Raw genomic sequence first — 23,543 nt, 5'->3', positions numbered from 1 at the left:
TCGCTTAATTAACTCGGAAATTACCGGCAATCTTTAATTAACTTAGTGCAGTAAGGTATCACTAGAATGGCTACTAGAATTAGGTCCAAGCTTAGGAATTGCTCAAGTACCTGGTATCGGCTTAGTTTTTTCGAACCTCGAATCCCGGCCAACTTCTCTCGTTTTGTCACAAACCTTCCTGCCTTCCATTGCGTTCTTGTCTCTGTGTGTGTAAAATCAGTACCTGTCCCTTTTGTACCCCCAGCTGAGCGTTATTTTGTGGGTCGTGTAGGTCCTTCTGCTCATAGCTGTTATAGGTGCATTGTTAGTTATGGTTACCGAGACATGCATCAGGATGTCGATTCTTTCGAATCAGAACTAATTTCCAACCTGGCTGATTTCATTCAGTATGATTGATATCTAAGCCAGAACAGTCCCCGTGCCGCCAAGGCTGATGTTGTCATCCGCTCAAAGAATCAACAAGCGAATGTAGATTAACCGTGATAGATGCATCAGGATGTTGATTCTTTTGAATCATAACTAATTTCCAAACTGGCTGATTTCATTCAGTATGATTGATATCTAAGCCAGGACAGTCCCCGTGCCGCCAAGGCTGATGTTGTCATCCGCTCAAATGAATCAACAAGTGAATGTAGATTAACCGTGATAGGGACGATTGCATTCTCTGGCACACCAGCTTACGAGATTGAGAAAAGCATGCAACCAGCAAGTGTATCTGTTGGATTCTCGACCGTAGAGAGTGTCACGGATGTCATTGAAATGGAGCCTGTGCGTGCTGTTGAAAGAAGAGTTAGATTTGCCATCAACGACCACTCCGAATCCAGTGTCCGGACCAACACGGAGTTGCAGTTTAGAGAAGAGATACAAGATCTGATAGCAGCCCAAGAAGCCGGGACTGCATTCATACTAGGCTATTCACATGTTCGAGCAAAGCAAGGATCATCGGTTTTGAAGAGACTGGCCATCAATTTCGGGCACAATTTCTTGAGAAGGAACTGCCGTGGAACAGACGTGGCACTCAAGGTTCCACCCGTATCATTACTAGAGGTGGGCATGGTTTATGTGGTGTAAGCCTATGATGTAAGTAGTTTTTGTAGCCTTGTATGCTACACTCCAAGCACAATGCAATTACCCTCTACCACAAAGTGGTGTCTGATTAATCTACAATCTATGCCTGTTGTTGGCCATGAAATTTTTATTATGACATTTCTGCTTTGTTAATGTATGCTTGTGAAAGGGCCACGTATTGGACTTGTAGCCACCAAATTCACCAGGTGACTATGATTCTATATATATATAAAAAGCTAGCTTGGTTAACCTCGTGGAGGACGCCATTGCCAAAACCAAAGCAAGCATGGGACCAAGGGCTCTTCCGTTGTCACCTTCTCAAAGCATTATACCTGAGCAACATATTCTCAGCCAAAGGTTAAGAGGCAAGAGTTCCCCAACATTGTTTAGAGTTTCAGCTAAACAACAAGAGGAGAAGGCTGAGGGAGAAGGGACAAAGAAGAAGAGCAAACAATCTTTGTTTAGCAGTGTGATTGAGGCTCTGGATTTCTCTAAAGTTAGGTCAGCAAAGGATGCCAAGTAGGTATGGCAAACGGGTACAGTTTCATGGATTCCGTACTGTATTCGCTCCACGGGAATGGGTATAATTTTAGCGGGTAGTGGGCGGGTGTGGATTTATAAAGTGGTACCCGTCGTGGGCGGTGGGAGGGTAATGGGTTTGAGACATTATCCGCCCCGCATCCGTCCGCCCCACATCCGCCCACCCAGCTAAATATCTATTAGATTTTGGACCATTATAAATTTAGGTGTAATTTTAGAGACTAATTTATAAATTTTAATATTGTATAATATATGACATATAATTTAACCAAATATTAAGGATATTTAGTCTTTAATCTGATCTTCAATTAGGGAAATATTCGGCTCTTTGATTAAATCCATAATCTCACTAACCACGTCATTTTCCATGTTCTTTAGCCCATGCTGCCCATCCAAACATAAATTAGCCGTACTATATGCATTAACATCAAAAGCAGCAGTTTCTATATTTTTTAGTCCCTCAAAACCCATATTAGGTGCACTATGAGTATTAATATCGAAAGCAACTCAACAATCCAGCTCTGCGACTACATGCTCCCAACAATCTGTCTCCATAACATTCGTAGAGCCACTCCTCTGACCAATTGAAGCATGCGTTGCTACCCCATCACGAACTGTCTGGGAACCAACTCTAACATCCCATTAGTTTGTTGTCAGGCGAGTCTAGATGAGTATATATGTCGCTAGTGAGTAGTGGGTGTGGGGATAGATTTAAAAATGTACCCTCGTGGAGGGGTGTGGATTTGAAAATTTGTACCCATCATGAGTGGTGGATGGGTGGTAGATTGAAAAATATTAGGTGGGTATGGGAATAAGAGAGGGGGTATCCACACTCGACCTGCCCGTTTGCCATCCCTAATGCCAAGCTCTTGGATGAGGCTAGAGATGCCACCAGGTTAGGTGGCAGAATGTCAAGGGCACAGGTGACACTTTCTTTCTAATTTCAACTCATTAGGTAAACTATGTATTTAGTCATTCACTTATTCTTGTAGTTTTGTTTTGATCATCTAACTATTTTTTTAAATCATATCTAACATTACGTTTTGATTTCATTTTTATCACCTATCGTTAAAAAATTTACATGTTGTTATGTTTTAGTCATCCAACTATCTTTTTTTAAAATTATACATGATATTACGTTTTGTTTTCATTTTAGTCCCTCATTAAAAAAATTTAATGACGACACTTACGTGTCATCATAATTTTAGGATGAGCAAAATTAAATTAAACCAAAATTTGGAAGTCTAAACAAGTGTTGTTTGATGCATGCAGTATGGTGCTCTGAGAAGGAAAATTGGAGGGACATACAAGGATTTCTTCAAATCCTATGTTGAAGGTATGCATGAGTATTTTGGGGGGTTTAGATATAATTTTGGGTTTTTTTAATTAAATAATGTTTTGTATTTTGTCGAATATATAAATGAACGGACTGGAACCGAGAGCAGTGGATGGAGAATATGTGGAAGAAGGATGGGTGGACAAAACATGCAAGGTGTGCAAGAAAGATACAAGAGGTGAGGCAAGGCAAGTTGATAAGCTCGGAAGCTATGCTCATGTTGCATGCTTGGAGAACTCCAAGTCTGGAAATTTCTTCACCAGATTCTTCTCTGGATAGTCTACTTTTGTTATGAAAATTTTGTATTTTTTTAGTAATATGGAGATGAAGAAAACAGGTGTAATTGTTGGGATTTAAGCTTCGCACTTATTAATTGTATACTAAAATATATGTATAGCAATTAGCAATGATATTTATTTTAAACTTTGGTGGATCAATTACTCAACTCCTTCCCCTTAAAGGATAACACTAACACACGTTAAACTCAACTGTTGTATCAACTCGGAATCTCTAAGAATAACAATTATTTCTTTAATATTAAGATCTTTTGGTTTGTTCTATCATCCTAAATATATAGGTAAGAGTTTGTAAAATCTAATACAAAGTGAAGCCATCGTCGTAGGAGACATGGCATCCACGGGAACAAGGAGGAGCATTTTCATCATACTCTTGACAGCAACTCCATCTCTTCTTCCAATTGAGACGCCCAGTGTTTGGCCTATTGTTTTCTTCATTCCATTTGTACACTATGACCCCAGAGGCATCGCTCCAGTCCCCATCAATCCCCTGGTGTGGTGGTGCCAGTGCAAACAATCCTTTCTCCCCTGCAAACAACCAAATCAGCTTATACCAAAATCTTTGTATTGGGTTTGGAACTTTGGATAGATAGAGAGTAAGAAAGAAGATACCGTTGGCATGGCCGTGGAAGGAGCAAGCAGTAGGAGAATTATCAGCATCGGAGAACAGGGTTTTGCACCTCAAGCAACGCTTCTTTGGTTGGGATCCACCAGAGAAATCAATGGGTTTAGGTGTCTGAGTTGAATCTGAGCATAACTTGATTTTAACCAAGTGATGGTTGCAGCCGTAGACGAGGGTGTGTGCCAAAGCCATTACTTTTCACCCGTGTTTCAGTGGCTTAAAACAGATGATTTTGTGAGGCTCATCTTTAACTAAACTAAACAAGGCTCATGAAATACGCTCATATCTTAACCCAACTAATTGCAAAGCCCAAACCCATGCAAATAATGAAGCCTTCTCTTTCTTTTCTATGCGTCAAGGAAGACGGAATCATAACTATTCTCCTCAAACATACAGTTTTAACAAACTTATTTAGTCATATATCAAATTATATAAAATAAGACGATGAATTAAATTATCTTTAAAAAATAATGGATAAATTCAATATATTTATTTTGATATACGTAAAGAATAAAGATAAAAAAATATATAAATCTTATTAGTTGTTAACTTTTTTAACAAGATATTTTAAATGAAATAATTTTAAAATTCAAAAAGAACAAATTTAATAAGATAAAATAAATATTTATTTTTATACACCACGATGGGCGTAAGAGATAAAAACTTGGGGGTGAAATTTCTCAGATAATACTCCCGCAAAATTGTTCGATGAAATAGGACGATTGTTAGTGTCACTTGAAAGATGTCACGTCTGAAAGCTGACTGATGCACAAACACATCTTCTGTATCAACTCATTGTTGAAACTTGGGAAAATAAAAGACACAAACACGACTCCTAATAAAAAAGACTTCAAATCATTCGAGACTTTTGATATTATTGTAGCAATTATTCAATCTCATGAAATAATTTTATGGTCATCTTATACTATCCATTTTTTTCAACATCTTACTTAATCCAATTTTGCCATCGCACTGTAGTTCATGCTATCATTACCGACGACTGTTCATGTTGATTGATGCATCATAATAGATCATTTATGAAAAACGTGGTCTCTATTCTAATGAGACACTATTATTCTTTATTTTGGAAGGATGAAATCAAAACTACAATTAATTTTGGAATATGTGGTTTGGGTTCCAACTGTGCAGTGATGACTAGAGTTATTGTCATATTAATTTCAATCATCGTTTATTTGTATATTAACTTTTCAATTCTATTTTAGAGTACGTGAACTCGGATAAATAAATTAAAGAATAAATCATTTATTTGTTTACTTATTTTTTAATATTTATATTTTGATTATTTCTTGAAAGTCATACTTAACGATATGTTTTTATGTTGATTCTATAATTAAAAAATTAATAATAATATTAACATAACTGCTTTGGTCTATGCATTTAAAAAATCAATGATGGTATTGACATAATATTTATTATTGTTTTATCTATACATTATGTTTTCCTCGTCATCGATGATTTAAAATTTATTAATAATTTTATTCGACCAATAAAATGATGATACATGTCATTATTTTATGAAAATAAAGTTAATGAGATTTTTTTTTTACAAAAAGGAATCAAAGTCTAACCCTTTTGAAAAGAGTCCAAGCGTCTTACCATTCAACTAGACAGGTTAGTTGTGATAGTTTTATCAAAATTATATTTAAACTATTTTACACTTACTATTATATATATATATATATATTGTTGAGTTTAAGATTTTGGCCTAAACTAGGTTAATCACTATACACAGTTGAGGAGACAAACAAAATACTACTCATTTAATAACAATTACTAAAAGTTAATGGTTTGCTACTTATTTTCTAATAAAACCTTAAATGTAAAACTCGTTTTATAATTTAAAATTTTAACATCCAAAAAAATTATTTTGAAATAATATAATAACCATTTTTTTAAATTACCCTAAATGAAAATTTGTTTGGTCACGTCACTCGAGTATGGCTGTAAACGAGTTGAGTCGAGCTCAACTCGACTCGAAAACTCGCAAGTATTGTTGACCTAATTGAAAAATAAAATAAAAAGAGATATTATTACAATTATCTTTAAATATATACAAAATATTTATAATATTATATTGGGTCATATTAGATTGTTTTCACCCTAAATTTGAACTCGACCTGACCCAACTCGAATTTAATTTTTTATATAAAAAAATCAATCCAACTGGATCGAAACAGGTCAAAATCAGTCGGATTTGAAAAAAATTACCATCCCAAACTGAGATCACAGATAGCCAAAAATGGCTTTTACTTGGTCAAAACAGTAATAACCCTTTTGAGACTTGAGATAGTTGAAGGAAAAAAAACATGATATAAATGGAATGAAAGGTCTTTTTCTATCACAACTAATGATCAGGGTTCAATTCTTACCCTAAAAAGATCATTCACTTTAGAAGAATATATCAACCACTTGCAATATGTACATTACAATCATTACATCCACATAAATATATAGGTGAGAATCCGATCCTAAAATATGGGAAGGATTCAAACCCAGATCAACATTGACTCGCTTTAGCTGCTCTTACTCGTGGCTTCTTTTCCTTTTTGTTTAAAGCCCAAACCCAAAGCAGTAAAAGTAAAAACCCCTTCTTTTCATGAATGGGAAGGAAACAACTAAGAAAATGTGCATGGAATTATGCTCACAATATTTGGTCTTGACCCAGTCTCTCAATTCAACACAACACATATCAATCGCTTCAACCTTTTGGTTATCAACGTGTATCATGCGTTCATAATCTATTAACATTTCCCTCAAATAATATATGATCGGTGCTTAGGAACATCATGTTTTTCTATTAGTCTGTCTAGGGTGAATATAAGATAATATATGTTCGAAATACTCTCAATTAATTGACGATAAACACTTGTACAATCTTGTAGACGTTTTGCTTGAATCTGAGACCTCAAGAGATAACAACAATCCCTTAATCATTGAGCTTGCTTGGTTCGTGTAAGGGTATCATGCTTGAATAGTGAACTTTGTTGTGTTATGTGTAATACTATGTTATGTTTGCACATGTACTTGAGAATGTCTAATCCTATTACGTTGATGCATTTTTCATGTCATCTAGATTGCAATATAGATTTCAAGCATACAAACTTGTGAGGATAGGTTAAAATTAATAGACATAGTTTATTATGTTTAAATGTTTTGGCACATTTTAGTTGCATAAAAATGTTACATAAATTACTTGGTATGCCAAATTCTTCTCAAATGTCTAAATGTACGTTCTAGACTAATTATCATTGTTATAATTCATGTTTCACGTAACTTATTTTTAAAATATAAAAAAACTATATAAATTAAAAAAAATACTAATTTTATTATTTCAAAAATAAAAAACCTAAAAATATAAATTTTATCATTTATAAAAATTATTTAAAATTCCATGAAATAATAAATTCTAGAAAAAAAGTATAGTCTTTTCTGAAAATTTTATATTTTTTATATAATTGAAAATTTACAAAATTTTTGAAAATTATAATTTGTAAAAAAAATTAAATAAATATAAAAGATTATATAATATTTTTTAATATACGAAATATTAGTTTTTTAAAATTAAGAAATTTTATATTTTTAAAATTTCTTATAATTACCCTTTTAAAAAATGTCATTTGAATTATTCAACTTGAGTGTTAATGCAACTCTTTTATTATAGTTGTAGATTTGTAGCTTATAAAATTGGCATGTTGTCACCACTAGCATTTACCACCAATGATTTGTGTTTTCAGCGATCCTGTGGACCAAATGGGTCAAGATCCTTGACGTGCGAAAAGGGTTCGACCCTCTTACGCCACAAACGGTAAAAGTAAAAAACCTATTCATTTTTTAAAATATAGGATGACTTTTTACCTCAGTTTAATTATCCTAATTCTTAAATTTTTATTGTATTCCTTTGAGATTCAGAATTTTATTTGTTTGTTAAGCTAAGCCTAGATACGATGGAATAATAATAATAATAATAATAATCATAGTTTTACGTTGACGTAAATTATTTTGCACTTTTATCACGTCATTAAAATTTTAAAAAATATATATAATTGTTAAAATTACTCTCTAATATTTACTCGAGTTATTATTTTAGTTCTTTTTTTTGAAACATTTCCATCTGTGGTATTTATGCGTGTACTTAATTGATTACGTGTCACAAGTTTTGTCATTACTTTAAGTGGTGTGGAATGTGTCATGTCATCATCTTAGTGACATAATATAGTTATATCTTCCCATTAGGTGATATGACATATATTATGTCATTATCCTAGATGATGTGATATATATATTATATTATTATATTAAGTGATGTGATATGTGTTATGTCATCACTTCGAGTGACATGACATATGATATTAGCAATTTAGTACACATTAGTAATATTTATTAATCGTTAGTGCCAATGACAAATCCAGAAAAATTTTATAGATTGAGTCAATATAAATATAATAAAAATATTATCTAAAAACATTTCGTGTGTATATATATATATATTGTGTAACACCCCAACCCATATCTGACCCGAATACGAGTCCGATATGTCACATTGACATTTCAAAACCTTTATTCTTGCAAAATAACATAACATTTGATAAGAAAATATGATCATATATTATTGAATTGTATTCGTTATAACTAATTTAAGAAAATATACGTTTTATGAACAGTACTGTGAACAAATAATGAACAGTACTGTTAACAATAATGAACAATACTGTTAACAATAATGAACAATACCGTGAACAATACCCGAATGGTAAAAATTTTCAGATTGCTAAAAGGGAACCGATACCACAACTCGTATAAATGTCCCGAATGACCTATCCAGAGGTCATAAAGAACCTCGGCAATTTTCCATAGGTCCCAAAGAACCTAGGTAAACTGTCCATATGTTCCTTAGAACATAGGTATACTGTCCATATATCCCGAAAGACATAGGTAATTATGTCCATATGTTCCATAGAACATAGGTAAACCCTCGACTCTTGGCATGCCAACTATACCACTAGCTCTCATATCACATAACATGGGCAATATCATTTATATCATTTCACTTATTCACATGCACATTTCACTTTTCATATGATTTCATAATCATATGTCACTTAGAATATAACACTTCTCTTGTGTTCATATGACATGTAAATCATTGTCATCTCTTATTATAATATGCTTCACATACATCACTTATCACATATACTATATTCACATACTTCAATATCATTTGACTTATTTCGCTTTATTACATTAAAGGATAGACATATAGTCTTATGTGCCCTATCAATAATATATGTTCATATAATCTCCTTTTACCTTATAAGTAAATATTACTTATTTTATCTCACCTTTTCATTTATTTACATAAGCCACTTAACACTTACAATAACATATCCACTAATATAATCAAGTATACACGCATTTCATGTCATTCATTTCATTCTCTATATCCTTATCACATAACTTATTTTATTTCTCTTGTTCTTATGTAAGCACATATATATATCACACAACACATATAGCAACATGTTAAACATATCACATATACATATAATCATGTAACTCATGTCACATACAATAACATTTTAAGAGTTACTTCTTACCATAGTAACTCCTTAACTGGCTCATCGCAAGCTAATGTTCGTTCTATAACATAAGCACAAATTAAATTGCACTCACCTTAGCCTTGCTTTGATTCGATCCTAATTCTTTGATTGTTCCGGAACTTGTTTAGGCTCAATATCTACATAAACATAATTTTCGAGACGATTATCAGAAGCCCAAACCTTATAACTTGATGTTAATAACTTAAACTAATTTAATGAATCAAAATTTCATTTTCCTTTAGGGGGTATTGATATCCCCCATAGGGTATTTATACCCTCTGCATAATCTGTAAATTTTTGCCCAGAAATCACTATTCATGCACGAAAATTCACTATTTCAACCCGAAAATCATCAACTCTTCACTCAATTCTTCTATTTTAAACCCCTATCATGTCATTAAACCAAATTGCCATTACATAATATCCATATAAACCATCTTTAACCTCACAATTCCTTTCTCCGTATAGAATCAAGAATCATACCCCCAATTTTCAATATGTTCTAATTTCAATTATATCACTTCATATCTCTTAATTCCACTTATGACAAGTCAAATTTGACTTCCACTTCTAATTATGAACTATAACACCCCCAACCCGTACCCGACCCGGATACGAGTCCGAGGTGTCACATTGACTTTTCAAACTTTGACTCATGACAAAAACTCGAGAAAATTTAAAACTTTCATTAAAGTCACAGTTATTTGTTTAACTCAATCAATTAGTACATGCCAACTATATTCAATATACATAATACATCTAATTCAACACATCTTTTCTTATCTGATCTTCGGTAAGAAATAACTGACCGGTCTTACTCCTCTTCACTTTTCTTCTAGCTTTCCGAAACCTACGTGTGAAACACTCACACGCTAAGTCGATGACTTAGTGAGTCATAAAAACATATAACCACTACTAATGCATTCATAATCTATACTTATTATATCATACAAAATCATACATTCTGTCATGCAACCACTATCCACTTGTACACACACATCATTCACATATTCTTATAACAGATTTCATAGCACAAAATATGTAAATCATATGTAAGGTATTTATTATTATCTCTTTATTAGTCTTATTTTTGTTCTTTATCTTTTTGTCATATGTTATTGCATCAATTCCTCTTAACCAAGCTATATACACATCATCATATCACATATATCACTTCACACCATAAAGATTACAAACCAATCACATACTATCATGCAAGGTTATTTTATATTATTTCATTTATTAGCCCATGTACACATGTGAGAACCATAGATATGTGAGTCTATAGAGGTTGTGCATTAATGCTGTCACCACAACTCGTATAATTACACCGAAGTGCCACGTAGAATTGTACCGGAGTGCTGCGTAGAATTGCACCGTAGTGCCATATAATAATGTCCATAAGGACCACATATCATTCCTTAAGAATCATATACATATACTAGGGATCAAGTATGTGTCTCACAAGACTTCACACATGTTCCAAAGATTATATTTATATCCCGAAAGACCGCGTAGACCCTCGACTCTTAGCATGCCAACTATACCCCTAGCTCTCAAGACACATAACATGTGCATTTTCTTTTATACTTATCATTTCACATAACACATAGTTCACTTTCACATATCACGTAGCTTATATAACTTTTCGTGTCATTTTACATTTCTTGACACCTTGCTTACATTCTATTATTATGACTTTTCATAATTACATATACACATAATCTTATAGTTCATTCACATGGCTCGTCATAAATTTTCATAAGATCACACCCATTCACGTAGTTCATTTCCATATAATTCACCTGTACCTATTTGGTTTCTCATATAATCACAGAGTCTTATAATATTTCATACGACCTCATACATCATATCACCTAGATACATACTCAAATACTCATAGTTATATAGTACTTAAATTATTCCTATTCACATCATTCATGGTCATATTTATAAACATGCATTTTATATTCTATGTGCATATCATCACTTTATATCCAAATCTCCTAAGTGATATATTATTCTCAGTTCCTTTTATAGTTCAGTCTTATCTAGTTTTCCTCCATTCTCCATAAATCTTATAACTCTAATGCACAATTTCCCATAATTGATCATATCATTACTTACTTGTCTCGTTTATATTTCTATTATTTATATAACCTTTACACATGTTTACCTAATTCAGTTTCACATACTTATCGCATATGCAAGTCTTCTAATAAATTATCATCAAAAGCTCCTATAACATCTTCCTATAGCTTCATAGATCTTTACCATATAATTGGTCTTACATATCCCTATAACCAGTTCTATCAATATCTTCTAATATATATATATCTATATCTATTAATCTCATATTGTTCTATAGGTCAATGTTATTTAACTTATCTCACATTTTATTTAATCCCTTAAGTTGATTCCACCAATTCCCTTATATCTAAATCAGGTAATTTATATCTTGTTCCATATTTTATGTCACTTTCTCTTGTTAACACATAAGTCGTGGTTACCTTACATAATTTGTGATCCTATAACTTATATCACATGTTCATATAACAATTTTCCTATAATACATAAATCATTGTCATATAACTTATATCATATAAATTCATACCACATAACATATAATACGAACAAAACATATTCACACAATATCAAACATAATCATACTTCTACTCATACAATCATATTGGAAACAGACTTGTCGCAAGTCCAATTTCCATATTCAATACGTATATTATAATAATATGCACTCACCTGGCCTCACTAGTCAATATCGATCTCTTATCTTTTCCTTGATCAATCTTACTTGCCAAATATTTCGGAATTGCTTTACGCTTAGAATCTACATAAATGTACATTTTAAGGCAATTATTAGATACCTACACCTTGTAATTGGATACTAGCAACTTACACGAACCTATTAAACCAATATTCACAACTTTCCTTTAGGGGGAATCGGTTCCCTCCTGTGGGGGTTTCGGTTCCCCCACGATATTCTGTAAATTATGGTTCGTTAGAGGGGGTATCGGTTCCCCTTGAATGGGTACCGATTCTCCTAGCCCATAAATCACATTTTGAGCTCGAAAATCACTTCATTTTAAGTTCCACACTTCCTATTTCACTTCCTTTAATATTCTTAACTCAAATATACATACTTAAACTAATAAATTTTCATTCAATATCTCTTTAACTTAAAAATCCACTCCTCCACATAGCATTCAAGAATCATACCAATTTTTCCATGTTACCTAAACTTAATTCTAACACTTCTAGCTTCTTATTCTCATAGATGACAAGTCAAATTCAACTTCCAATTTGAGTAATGAACTATATTCCAAAATTTCATTCAAAAACTCTTAATCTTTAATCTCTCCTAATTCCACCATCCTTTGTTTTTAAGATGATTTAAGCTTTCCTTAAGCTTAATTAGCATCCAATAATCATAACCAAATCCTAAATTCAACTAAATATCAACTAACAAGAGATCTTACCTTTGCTTATGGCTTCACGGTGGAAAAGAAGAGAATGAAGAAGAGAAGTTTGGAACTCTCTCATATTTCCCACGTTTTATAATACTCAAAAAGGGAAGATAAAAATCTTGCCCATGAAAAGACCATTTTGCCCCTTTAGTTCATCCATCTTTGCTATTTAATCCAATATTAAAATTTTTTACTTAACTCCTAAGACTTTTAATTTATTTCTAAATTGAGCATAAAACTTTCAAATTTTACAATTTAGTCACTGACCCTGATTTGGGATGTTACATGAACTCTATTCCAAGATTTCATTCAAGAACTCAAAATCTTTAATCTTCCCTAACTCCTTTATCTTTTGATTATAAGATAACTTAAGCTTTCCTTAAGCTTAGTTATCATCTAATGATCAAAACCCAACTATAAAATCAACAAATAATCAACTAAATAGAAAACTCACATTTGCTCTAGCTTGGCACACGTGAAGAAGAGAGGAGAAGAAGAATAAGAGAGTTTTCAGATAACTCTCCCCCCTCAACGTGATTCATGCTTATAAAAGGGGGAAATATCTTTCTTGTCAAATAACCATTTTACCCTTTAATTCCTTTGATAATTACTAATAACTTTCAGGAAATATCTCTACATAAATCATTGAACTAATTAACTATTCTACTTTTATCACCAAATTCTGAAAATTTACGATTTAGTCACTAACCCGTAGTTTGTGATGTTACATATTGATCACTAATCATTAAATAAATAACAATGATGTTAACATGATATTTTTTAATTATTTTTCAATCATGGCATGACATTATCTTATAATGATACATCAATGTTAATTTTTTTAAATACGAGTGACTAAAACATAATCAAAACGTAACATTAAGTGTGATTTAAAATAAATATTAGTTGGGTGATCAAAATAAAACTAAAAAATAAATAGGTGATCTCATAAATAATTTGCCCATTTTGGTCATGACCTAATTAGACTTGGACCTATATTCATCGTTGGTTAGTGAATTAAATAACTTTCATTTAACATGGATCATTTTGATAAAAATTAAAATATTATAATCTAAAATAACTAAAAAAAGTCAGAATAACCATTGGAACAAATATTAAGAGGTTAACTTTAACATTATACCTTTTAAAAATAGATAATTTATCTTTATTCAAATGATAATATATATAGTTTTTCTTTTTATATTTTTATTATTTTATTGATGAAGTGACAGTAAAAGACAAATTAGATGATGTCATTACTTTCATAAGAATAAAGTAGCCGAAATTTTTTAATAAAAATTAAGAGTTAAATTTTTTTTATTGAAATTAGAGATCTTGTGTTCGAGTACGAATGAAGATTGTAGGGTATTCGAGTATTTATTGTAAAATGATTAAGAATTTTAGAAAAGAAGTTATTATCTGTTATAACCTTAAATTAATAAAAAATGATTATTAAAAATATTCTGCCGTATAAAAAGAATAAAGGAAGGAAATTAGTAACAAAATGGAGCGGTCTTAAGTCCATGGAATCCAGAAGATGAAAATATCTCGAATTTCCCATTCAAGACCCAATTAATGGTCAAAGCTTCAAACCAAAGAAAATTCGTCGATCTTCTTCTAGGTCTTAAAGGTGGTTTCAACGAGGCAAGGTGGAGGTGAAGACTCTCCCTCCCATTGCCAATGGGCCAAGGATGGTTGAAGGGGCAAATCAGAGCTAGACTCGGTCGTTTTTCAAACTCCTTTTTTCCCCTTTTTAATATACCGTGTAGAAGGAACGTTAAATACTTTGAAAAATTAGCACTCATCGGCAGCAGCTTAGAAACACACCAAAAAAGCAGACAACATTTAAATCCCATTTCACAAGCTTAAATCTTCCCCTTAAATTATGTTCCACTTCGATCCCAGAGCAAAGCAAAAGAACCCCATGGATCCAGTACAACAAGCCTTGTCTCTAATCCTCCATGGCTGCAGATTGACTAAAGAGCTTGAAGCAAGGCTCGGGGATTTAGCCAACCAGCCCGAAACACTTTCAAAGTCATGCGATGATATCATAAACACGTTTGCCAGTGCCAAAGAAATGTTGAACAATGCTCATCCTCACCAGGGTTCATCTCAGCAGCAGACTGATCCCAGTTTGCAGGAATTGTTGAATTATGGCGTCATTACACAGGCAATGGATATGATTCAATCTGGCAGAACCAGCATTAGCATAGGGGCAGAAATCCAGGCCATGGAGGTGTCGGATTCCGCTGGAGGTTCTTCGTCCTCGTCTCAACGTTCACATAGAAGGTTCGAAACTTAATTTCCCAGATTATATATATATATATATATGTATATACACATATGTACATACATGCATGTATCATATTGATATTTTGCTCATTACTTGTAATACAGCAGCAGCAAGCATGATGAAGAGAAATGTAGAATGAGAGTGCCGGCTCCTCAGATGGGGAATACCGACCTTCCTCCGGAGGACAACTACACTTGGAGGAAATATGGACAGAAAGAAATTCTGGGTTCGAGGTACCCTAGGTAAATCAATCATTTCATTCATTCAAAACTTCATTATTTATGCATTTATAATTCAAATCATGGCATATATATGCATGCATGTTTAAACATATTAGTTTCTTGAAGATTCAAAACTTTTATCAGGCACAAGAGGTCGCTTAAAATTTGACCCGGTCTCCTCCTACATAAATTTTTTAATATTTGTCTGCTTACTTCTTTTCCCACGAAAATAAAATTAAATAGTTGACTGCTCTATATATGAATCTTGATAAAAGAATTCACCATTTTATATACTAACCTATGTAGAGATAATAAAGTGGTGGGCGGATGTTTCATAGTTCACACCTTTAAATGAGCGATGATGATCATGTATTATGTATGTAACGAATGATCTAAAAATATTTTTGAGGGTGGGTATATATATTAATTAATAAAAAATTATTTTAGGATGAATATAAATAAAATTTTAGGGTATATACTATAAATGAAATGAATAATTAATATAAAAAAATTTGAATTTTAAAGTATGCAAGTACTACCCTGAGAAATCCTTGCATCTCCCATCGGATGCATGCATACAATCAAGTTGATGATGTCTAGATTTGAAATTAAAATTAAAAAAAAAAAGGTGAAAAAGTAGGTAAAATGATAAACATGAGGGGTTGGTTTTCAGGGCATACTACAGGTGCACACACCAAAAGTTGTATAACTGCCCGGCAAAGAAGCAAGTGCAGCGTCTAGACAATGATTTTCACACATTTGAAGTAACCTACATTGGTCAGCACACGTGTCACATGTCCTCCACCGCCCCCTCCATTGCGCCGCTGATTCAAGATCCCATGGCTATGGTTTCTCAGCCTACCCTACCTCCACCGACTTCTTCTTCATCAGTAGCTCCTTTGGGAACATGGCTCTCAATGGAGTTTAGTCTGGGTTCGGGTTCGAGTCCAGGTGGAAGAGGTGGCGGCGATGCAGTTGCATCAGCAGCAGCCGGTGGTGGTGCAGCTTCCATGGGGAGCCGATATGGAAGGGAGGTTGTCGAGTTTCCGGCAGTGGCGGATATGGCTGATGCAATGTTCAATTCAGGCAGCAGCAGCAGCAATAGCATGGATTTTATTTTTCCACATATGGAGGACAAATGGGAGGCAGGCGACAAGGCAAATTGATTAAATGCCATTTATTTTCTGCCTTTTCTTTCCTTATATTCTTTTTCTTCCATTGTGTCTTATCAGACAATAATTTAGCTCAAATAGTGACATAGGTTACATACTGATTCTGGTGTTTATTTGTGTTTGGTTTTAGTAACATCAATTACACTTTGTTGGGTATGAAAACAAACATTTACTCCATTTCTCCTGCCTTCATTTCTAGATGAAAACACAAAAGTTTGATTCTTTACATCTCACATATGCATCAAATGACACATGATTAGGTTCAAAATTAAATCAAATCAAATTAAAAATTAAATATAATCACATAGTTTTATAAAAAAAAATTCTACCTACGTAGTCATTTTATGAATGATTATACGGTGTTACTAAATTTTATTATTTTAAAGATAACATCTTCGAATCTATCAAATAGTCTCGGTCGTAAAAAAAATTAATTTTATTCTCCTTAAATTCATGGGTTCAAACAAAGTATATATGCGTTGTCAATTAATTAATAAAAAAATATTACCCTACAATCACCGCGTACTATTCACACACAAAAGAAAACATTCACAACCAATAAAGAATCCATTTATGAATAATTAGACAATCAACCTTTGCAACCCCTCTAATAAAACTGCATACAGAAAATAAAATATTATAATCAGTAATCAAACAGAATTCATCTCGGTAGAAGAAAAATAACCTTATTCAAATTAGCCCGTCATTAAATAAATTTAAAGTTAATCAGGTTAACAACTACCCAATCAAAGTCACAATTAAAAATAATTTTCGAGGGTAAGTCCAGTTTGTCAGCGTCAAATTCATATGGTTCAGCTCAGGGCCCAATCCTATGCTAAACGGGTCTAATTCAAACTAAGAATAAATTGGGTCAATCCAGATCAAAAAATTTCTTAAGCTACCCTTCAGCCGCTCTCCTCCCACACGTTGATCGTCATCCCCTCAACTGAAAATCTTATACTTTACCTACCCAAGAACCCGACGACATGTCCTTATCTCGTTCAACCCTTGTTCTAATCTCTTCAGTTCTTAAAAATCAATTCATCGATCCTCTATTAAAATCAAGAACAAATGCCATGAAGAGGAGAGAACCTGGCAAAAAAAAATGGGAGGAAAAAAATTAAAAATTTGAAACGGTGGGAAGGACCATCACTGATCATACCTCAGAGAAGCATGTATCCCAAACCACTGATCACATACGTGAACATGTTACGTCTGTAATATGATTTAACGTTAGTTAACTAACAGTTTTTATCTATCATGAGTTATTTTAATGAAAAATTTAAACTTCGAAATTAAAATGTTCTAAAAAACAATATAAGATATAACGACTATTTGTACAAACGTTGGGTATAAGCAAGTTAGATTTAGGTCTCACTTATGATACGAGTAAAATCAATAGCGGATATATGCTTATATGAGAATGAACACGTGTATATATTGTAATATAAAATTTTCTTGATAATTAATTATTTTATTAATTCTATTTATTCTAAAATTTTATTTATATTATTTTAAATAAAATTATATATGTATATTATCTTAAAAATATTTCTCAATCCACAGTTAAGTAAAATAATACAAGATTACGTTAATTTGAGCCTAATTTTGGGAACTTCGTATTTACATTAGCATATTTTGGGAAATATTATTTGAGTCCAATAAGAAATCTAATAATATTAATAAAATGGTTGTCCCTTGTTCCCATGTGTAATGGGATAAGGGAGAGGTAAGATAGTAGGTTACCCCCGATACTAGGTTGAGAGCAGTTTCCGTAGGAAACCTCCAAATTATGAAATGTCTTCCATAAGACTCGATCCCACGACCTCAAGGTTCGTTATAATTTAAATTTAAGTTAAAGAAAGAAAACTCGACAAATTAGCCCAAATCTCAATAGCCTTATTCATAAAAGGGTAAACAACGTATTTAGTCATCAAACTAAAATATGGGTTATGTTTTGGTTAGCAAACTATTATTTCTTTTAAAATAATCACTAACATTACATTTTTGGTTTCATTTTTATTTTGGTCATCCATTAGAGAATTAATGGTGATTTTCAAGTATCATAATTGTTAAAAATAAAAAAAAGTTTGTTAGTTTTTAATAATAGTTAGCAAAATAAAACCAGAATGATAGTTGAGTGAGTAAATTTGTAGTTTACCCTAAAACAAAGGCAGAAGCAGAGGAAACAGATCAATTTTTTTCTATTTCCAACCAAAAAAATCATGACATTTAACGGCCACTTTTTTGGTTTTTGGATTCGTTAATTAATATCCAAAATTCTCATAATTATTATTATTATATGTCAATCTGCCTGGTTCCCCTTGATTATTCTCTTTCCTTTTACTCTTCCATTCACACAATGATAATTCAAGCAGCCGACCTATTCCTTTTGATTCTAAAGGAACCCTTGACTACATAAATTCCCCATAAAAAGCTTTATTTTCCTTCACAGATGCATTTTGTATTTGTTAGTAATTTTGGTTGTCGAATTTGATCTAGGCTTTTGTTATTTGGGGGAGAGGAGATTAGGAGACTGAGAGAAGGAAAGATGTTAACGTGTGTAACTTGTTCAAAGCAGCTAAACAACAACGGTGGATCTGTTGGTCGTCAACAGGATGAAGATACTTTGGAAACTCCTAGGACTAGGCAAGCCGTTAAAGCTCTCACTTCTCAGGTATTTTTTTTACTCACTATATGCATATACATATATGTACTAATTTGCTTATATTCTTTTTCTGTTTGTTTCCCGAGAAAACGCGGGAAAAGGGCGATTGTGAATAATTCGACTTTGATGGGTTTGATGCTGTTCTTAATTGCAAAATTAAGTTGTGAATCATTTTTTATGGCTTTATTGTTATGCTCGTGTTTGTTTTTTAAATCTTTATCGAGTTTGTTTTTCTTTCTAATTTTTTAGTTTTCAGAAGAAAAGGGGAAAAGCGAAAAATCACTGAATTTGTTTTTGTTTTCTACCTTTTCTTTCTCCAATAACAAAAGGCTTTTAGTGACAGTGGGCATTTCCTTTTATATAAATTTCAGATCAAGGACATTGCATTGAAAGCATCAAGAGCTTATAAGAACTGCAAGCCGTGTTCTGGTTCATCGAATCATAACCGGAACTATGCTGACTCTGATGCTGCCTCTGACTCAGAACATTTCTATTGCCCTTACCGAAGAACTGGAAGATATACTCCCCGAAATTGGGGCAAAGAGATGGAATCGAGACTGAAGGGACTTTCCAGTGCAGAAGGTACCCCAACATCAGTTAGTGGCCGTACAGAATCAGTAGTGTTTATGGAGGAAGATGAAGCTAAAGAATGGGTTGTACATGTGGAGCCTGGTGTTTTAATCACTTTCCTCTCATTGTCTGAAGGAGGGAATGACCTGAAACTAATTCGATTCAGGTACTTTATTTTGCTAATGGTATATATGATAGTGAAGGTTATGATTTGTCTGGATGTGATCACATTTTTTGTTTTGAAATGGTAGCCATATTTGTGATTTACTCTTTGATTCAAACGCTTCAAATATCTGCTTTTCAAGTGTTTATATTGTTTTGCTTTGGAATTGTCTCCTTGTGCTTTGGTTGCCATTCTTGGCTCTTTGGTTGATACTGGAGGTTTCTGTTCGTTGGTTTTTTATTGCAAGTGGTAAGTATGTTGATTGTGGTAATTGGAGCTAGACATTTTGACATTATCCTTTGTCACTTCATGTTTGTTTTTCTATCTCAATTTTCATGAGAGGCTTTGTGAGTGAAAAATCTATATCCCATCATTGAATTGGCCCCTAGATGTGAGTTTCTCTCTATGGCTTGACCAACTAGGCATTATAGCTTTTCTTGCATTGCTAGTGGTTATGCAATAGTGAGGACAATATATTGGTTTCTCATGGACAAATAAGCTCAATCTACATCCCATCCTTGAATAGGTATCCTTTATGTCCGTTTTATGGTTCATAAGCACTAACTTTTTGAGGTTTGTGACTACCCCACCCCAAAACACCATTGGTTTAATTTTGGTCACTTAACTATTTTTCTTTTTCAAAATTATCTCCAAGGTTTGAATCTGAGTTCTTTCATTTTTCAGTTTTATCTCATTATGTTCACATTATAATATTGACAGAAGACTTTGAACATACATGACTACAAATTCCTGGTTGTTTCCTGACTTATCACCCTGCATAATTTGTAGAAATGATGATTATATACTTATTAGAAATCTGAAAGCGAAAAAGTCAGACTAATTTTTCCATTCCTCTACTTTTTATTTTTATTTTTAACCTCGTATTGCACTTTGAGATAATGTAATCTCTTGCCTTTTCAACTAGAAAATATTGGCTATACTGGACCGAAGGACATTACCACCAATATATGAAAGCATATGATTCCAATTCTGCAATGGTTCCTTGATTTTTTTTGAAGAGAAGACCCACCTTTTATATGCATATTTGGCTGGTAAATTGATGGGATATTTAGTTTGATAATTACTGTATAAAAATATATTTGGACAGTATTGCACAAAGAGCATTTGTGCTTTTATATATCAGTTTGAAACTTAAACATCTATGACTCTGCAAGTTAATTAATTGGTTCCTCTTGATAACATTTTGAAATCAACTGATGTTCATGATTATTTTGTTAATGGATTCAACTGGAATTATCAAGGCACTAAGCTTCTGTAGATCAGTTGAAGAGCCAATTGTTTACTCTTTTCGGCACACTTGTCATTTCAAGGATTTTGAAACTTCAAGCTCTGCAATTATCAGCTTTTGCTCCTTTTTCATTCTATAGTTTCTTGTGATTGCTTGGAGTGCTAATCTATTCGTTTGTTAATTTAATCAGTCAAAATGGCAAGCTCAAAGGTGGTGGTCAGAGAACTACGACAAGGCCATGGAGTTGTACAATGTTCAACGCTTAAACCATCAAGCAGCCCCACTTTCAACTCCCTCAAGATCTGAAGATGAAGTTAGCTTCTTCCATCAACTTATTTATTGTCTTTAACATCAGTTGGTGGAAGTCTTTCGTATGTTTTTAAACAGCCCATAAGCTTTTTAAGTCTTCTCGTATTAAAATTAGTTTTTGTCCACTCTCTACAGGGATCAAGAGTTGAATCAGTAAAGGACAGTCCTGTGACTCCACCCATGAACAAAGAACAGCCGCGCAACTTTGTGCGACCAACAGGAATGGGCTACTCTTCATTGGATTCCCTAGATCATCACCCAGTGCAATCCCGTCAATATTATGACTCAGCTGCACTTGCTTCAACACCGAAACTCTCCAGCATTAGTGGAGCCAAGACTCAGACATCATCTGTAGATGGCTCTGTAAGGAGTAGCTCATCAAGAGAAGATTATTCTGGAGAGCCCTCCATTAGTAATGCCAGTGACATAGAAACCGAATGGGTTGAGCAGGATGAACCAGGGGTATACCTCACTATTAGAGCACTTCCAGGTGGCTCTCGTGAGCTTAAACGTGTCCGCTTCAGGTATGTATTTTGTTTGGTATACAAAATAGATGGAATAAAGGTGAAAACTGTTCAAGTAGTCTTATAAGATTAAACTCTATGATAAGCCATATTCTTTATTCCAGATGTGGGAATCAATGGAATAAAAGTCAAATTTTTTTTCTTTTGGTCCTATGTTTTCTTGCTGATTATTACCAACCGCCCATTCTGTCCTTCATTGCTCTAGAGTTGGCTTTAAGCCATTTGGAATAGGTTCTATTAATGGTTAAAGTCAAGATTTGAGGTCAAATCCTTACTTGCAAAAGAAAATGACCGTAATGTTTTCTGAGTTGGTCATCTGTAAATAAAATGAGCGTTGCCCTTTGCAAACTTTTGATAAACAGCTTAAATCTAAAATGTATTATCATAGGATTCAGCTAGCTCTTTGCTTATTTGACTGAAGCATGAGACCTCAAGTCTACCTTGCTTTACTTCCATTGTGCATTTTGCTCCATGATTAAATTCTGAGTGGAGGGTTTTGTATTTTATTTTCTTAGATGAAGTATGGCGGGATAGATTGATATCATAATTACCTTTTTTGAGTTAAATAGTTCCTAGTAAAGTAACGGGACTATGCTGACAGAAGCAGACAAGTCCATGGTCCTATTGGATTGATTAGGTTGGTTCCAGTGTATTTCAGATGATCCAAAAACCAAGGCCATATTATTGCTAGCACAAGTTGGAAACTGGCCCCCTCACCTCCATGACCCTGGTTGTCCTGCTGTGAATTCACGGGACGTTTGTCCGCTTCCCCATGGCTCCATCTACAAATTATAGAAGGGAGCTTAATATTTAATGGAAGTGTTAGTAGTAATAAGAAACCATAGTTTGTTTCTTGATATGTATGAATGATTCATTGCAGCCGAGAAAGATTTGGAGAAATGGAGGCAAGAATGTGGTGGGAAGAAAATCGAGCCAGGATACGACAACACTACTTGCTGTGAGATTTAGCAAATCAATGGCATAGTGGCATTTTATCTCCTCCTGATCAGTTGTTACTGTTTAGGCACAACTGATCACAGAGCTTTTGTTTTTGTTTTTACATGATCAACTATGCCTACTGTGATACTTAGCATGAAATCAATGGGATGGTGGCCATTTATCTCCTCCTATGTTTTTGTATAACCCATGGTTGTTCAGCAAATCAATAATTGGTCTTCTTTGTCTGCAAAGAGGAATTTAGGACACTGGTCAAATTCAATGTACGAGATTATCTATTTCGATCCAAAAGTTTATGAATTTATCTGTCTAAATGATAAAAAGAAGTGATTTTTTCCATTGAGGTATCGGGTTAGAACAGTTGCGTGTGCAGTGTGTATGTCCGTTGTTTGTCAATTGACTTTTTTTAATATACTATTGCAATTACCTCGTGTTAATAAAAAAAAAAGCTCTAT

General features: G+C 33.3%; 2 protein-coding genes and 2 pseudogenes across 3 annotated transcripts; 3 read left to right on the top strand and 1 right to left on the bottom strand.

Moving 5' to 3' along the window:
- Positions 1-1,338: 1,338 nt before the first annotated feature.
- LOC120195900 lies at positions 1,339-3,223 on the top strand (annotated as a pseudogene).
- Positions 3,224-3,497: 274 nt separating this feature from the next.
- LOC120195797 lies at positions 3,498-4,088 on the bottom strand. Of its 2 annotated transcripts, none has more exons than XM_039197719.1 (2): positions 3,856-4,088; positions 3,498-3,771 (listed from the first exon to the last, which is right to left on the bottom strand). In XM_039197719.1, exons 1-2 carry the CDS (start codon positions 4,052-4,054, stop codon positions 3,539-3,541), a joined length of 432 nt encoding a protein of 143 aa, XP_039053650.1. In that variant the 5' UTR covers positions 4,055-4,088; the 3' UTR covers positions 3,498-3,538. The 2 variants fall into 2 exon arrangements, with proteins under 2 accessions (XP_039053650.1, XP_039053649.1); XM_039197718.1 differs by having other exon boundaries at positions 3,499-3,768; positions 3,853-4,088.
- Positions 4,089-14,847: 10,759 nt separating this feature from the next.
- Positions 14,848-16,657, top strand: LOC120195786 (WRKY transcription factor 55-like). The gene is made up of 3 exons (XM_039197708.1): positions 14,848-15,251; positions 15,363-15,497; positions 16,150-16,657. Exons 1-3 carry the CDS (start codon positions 14,848-14,850, stop codon positions 16,640-16,642), a joined length of 1,032 nt encoding a protein of 343 aa, XP_039053639.1. The 3' UTR covers positions 16,643-16,657.
- Positions 16,658-18,978: 2,321 nt separating this feature from the next.
- On the top strand, positions 18,979-23,174 carry LOC120195787 (annotated as a pseudogene).
- The last annotated feature ends 369 nt before the right edge of the window (positions 23,175-23,543 follow it).

The sequence above is a fragment of the Hibiscus syriacus genome, unplaced genomic scaffold (assembly GCF_006381635.1).
Source record: "Hibiscus syriacus cultivar Baekdansim isolate YM2019G1 unplaced genomic scaffold, ASM638163v2 tig00117021_pilon, whole genome shotgun sequence".
Classification (NCBI taxonomy): Eukaryota; Viridiplantae; Streptophyta; class Magnoliopsida; order Malvales; family Malvaceae; genus Hibiscus; species Hibiscus syriacus.
Note: the sequence above shows the minus strand (reverse complement) of the source record. Positions and strands in the feature narration are given on the sequence as shown.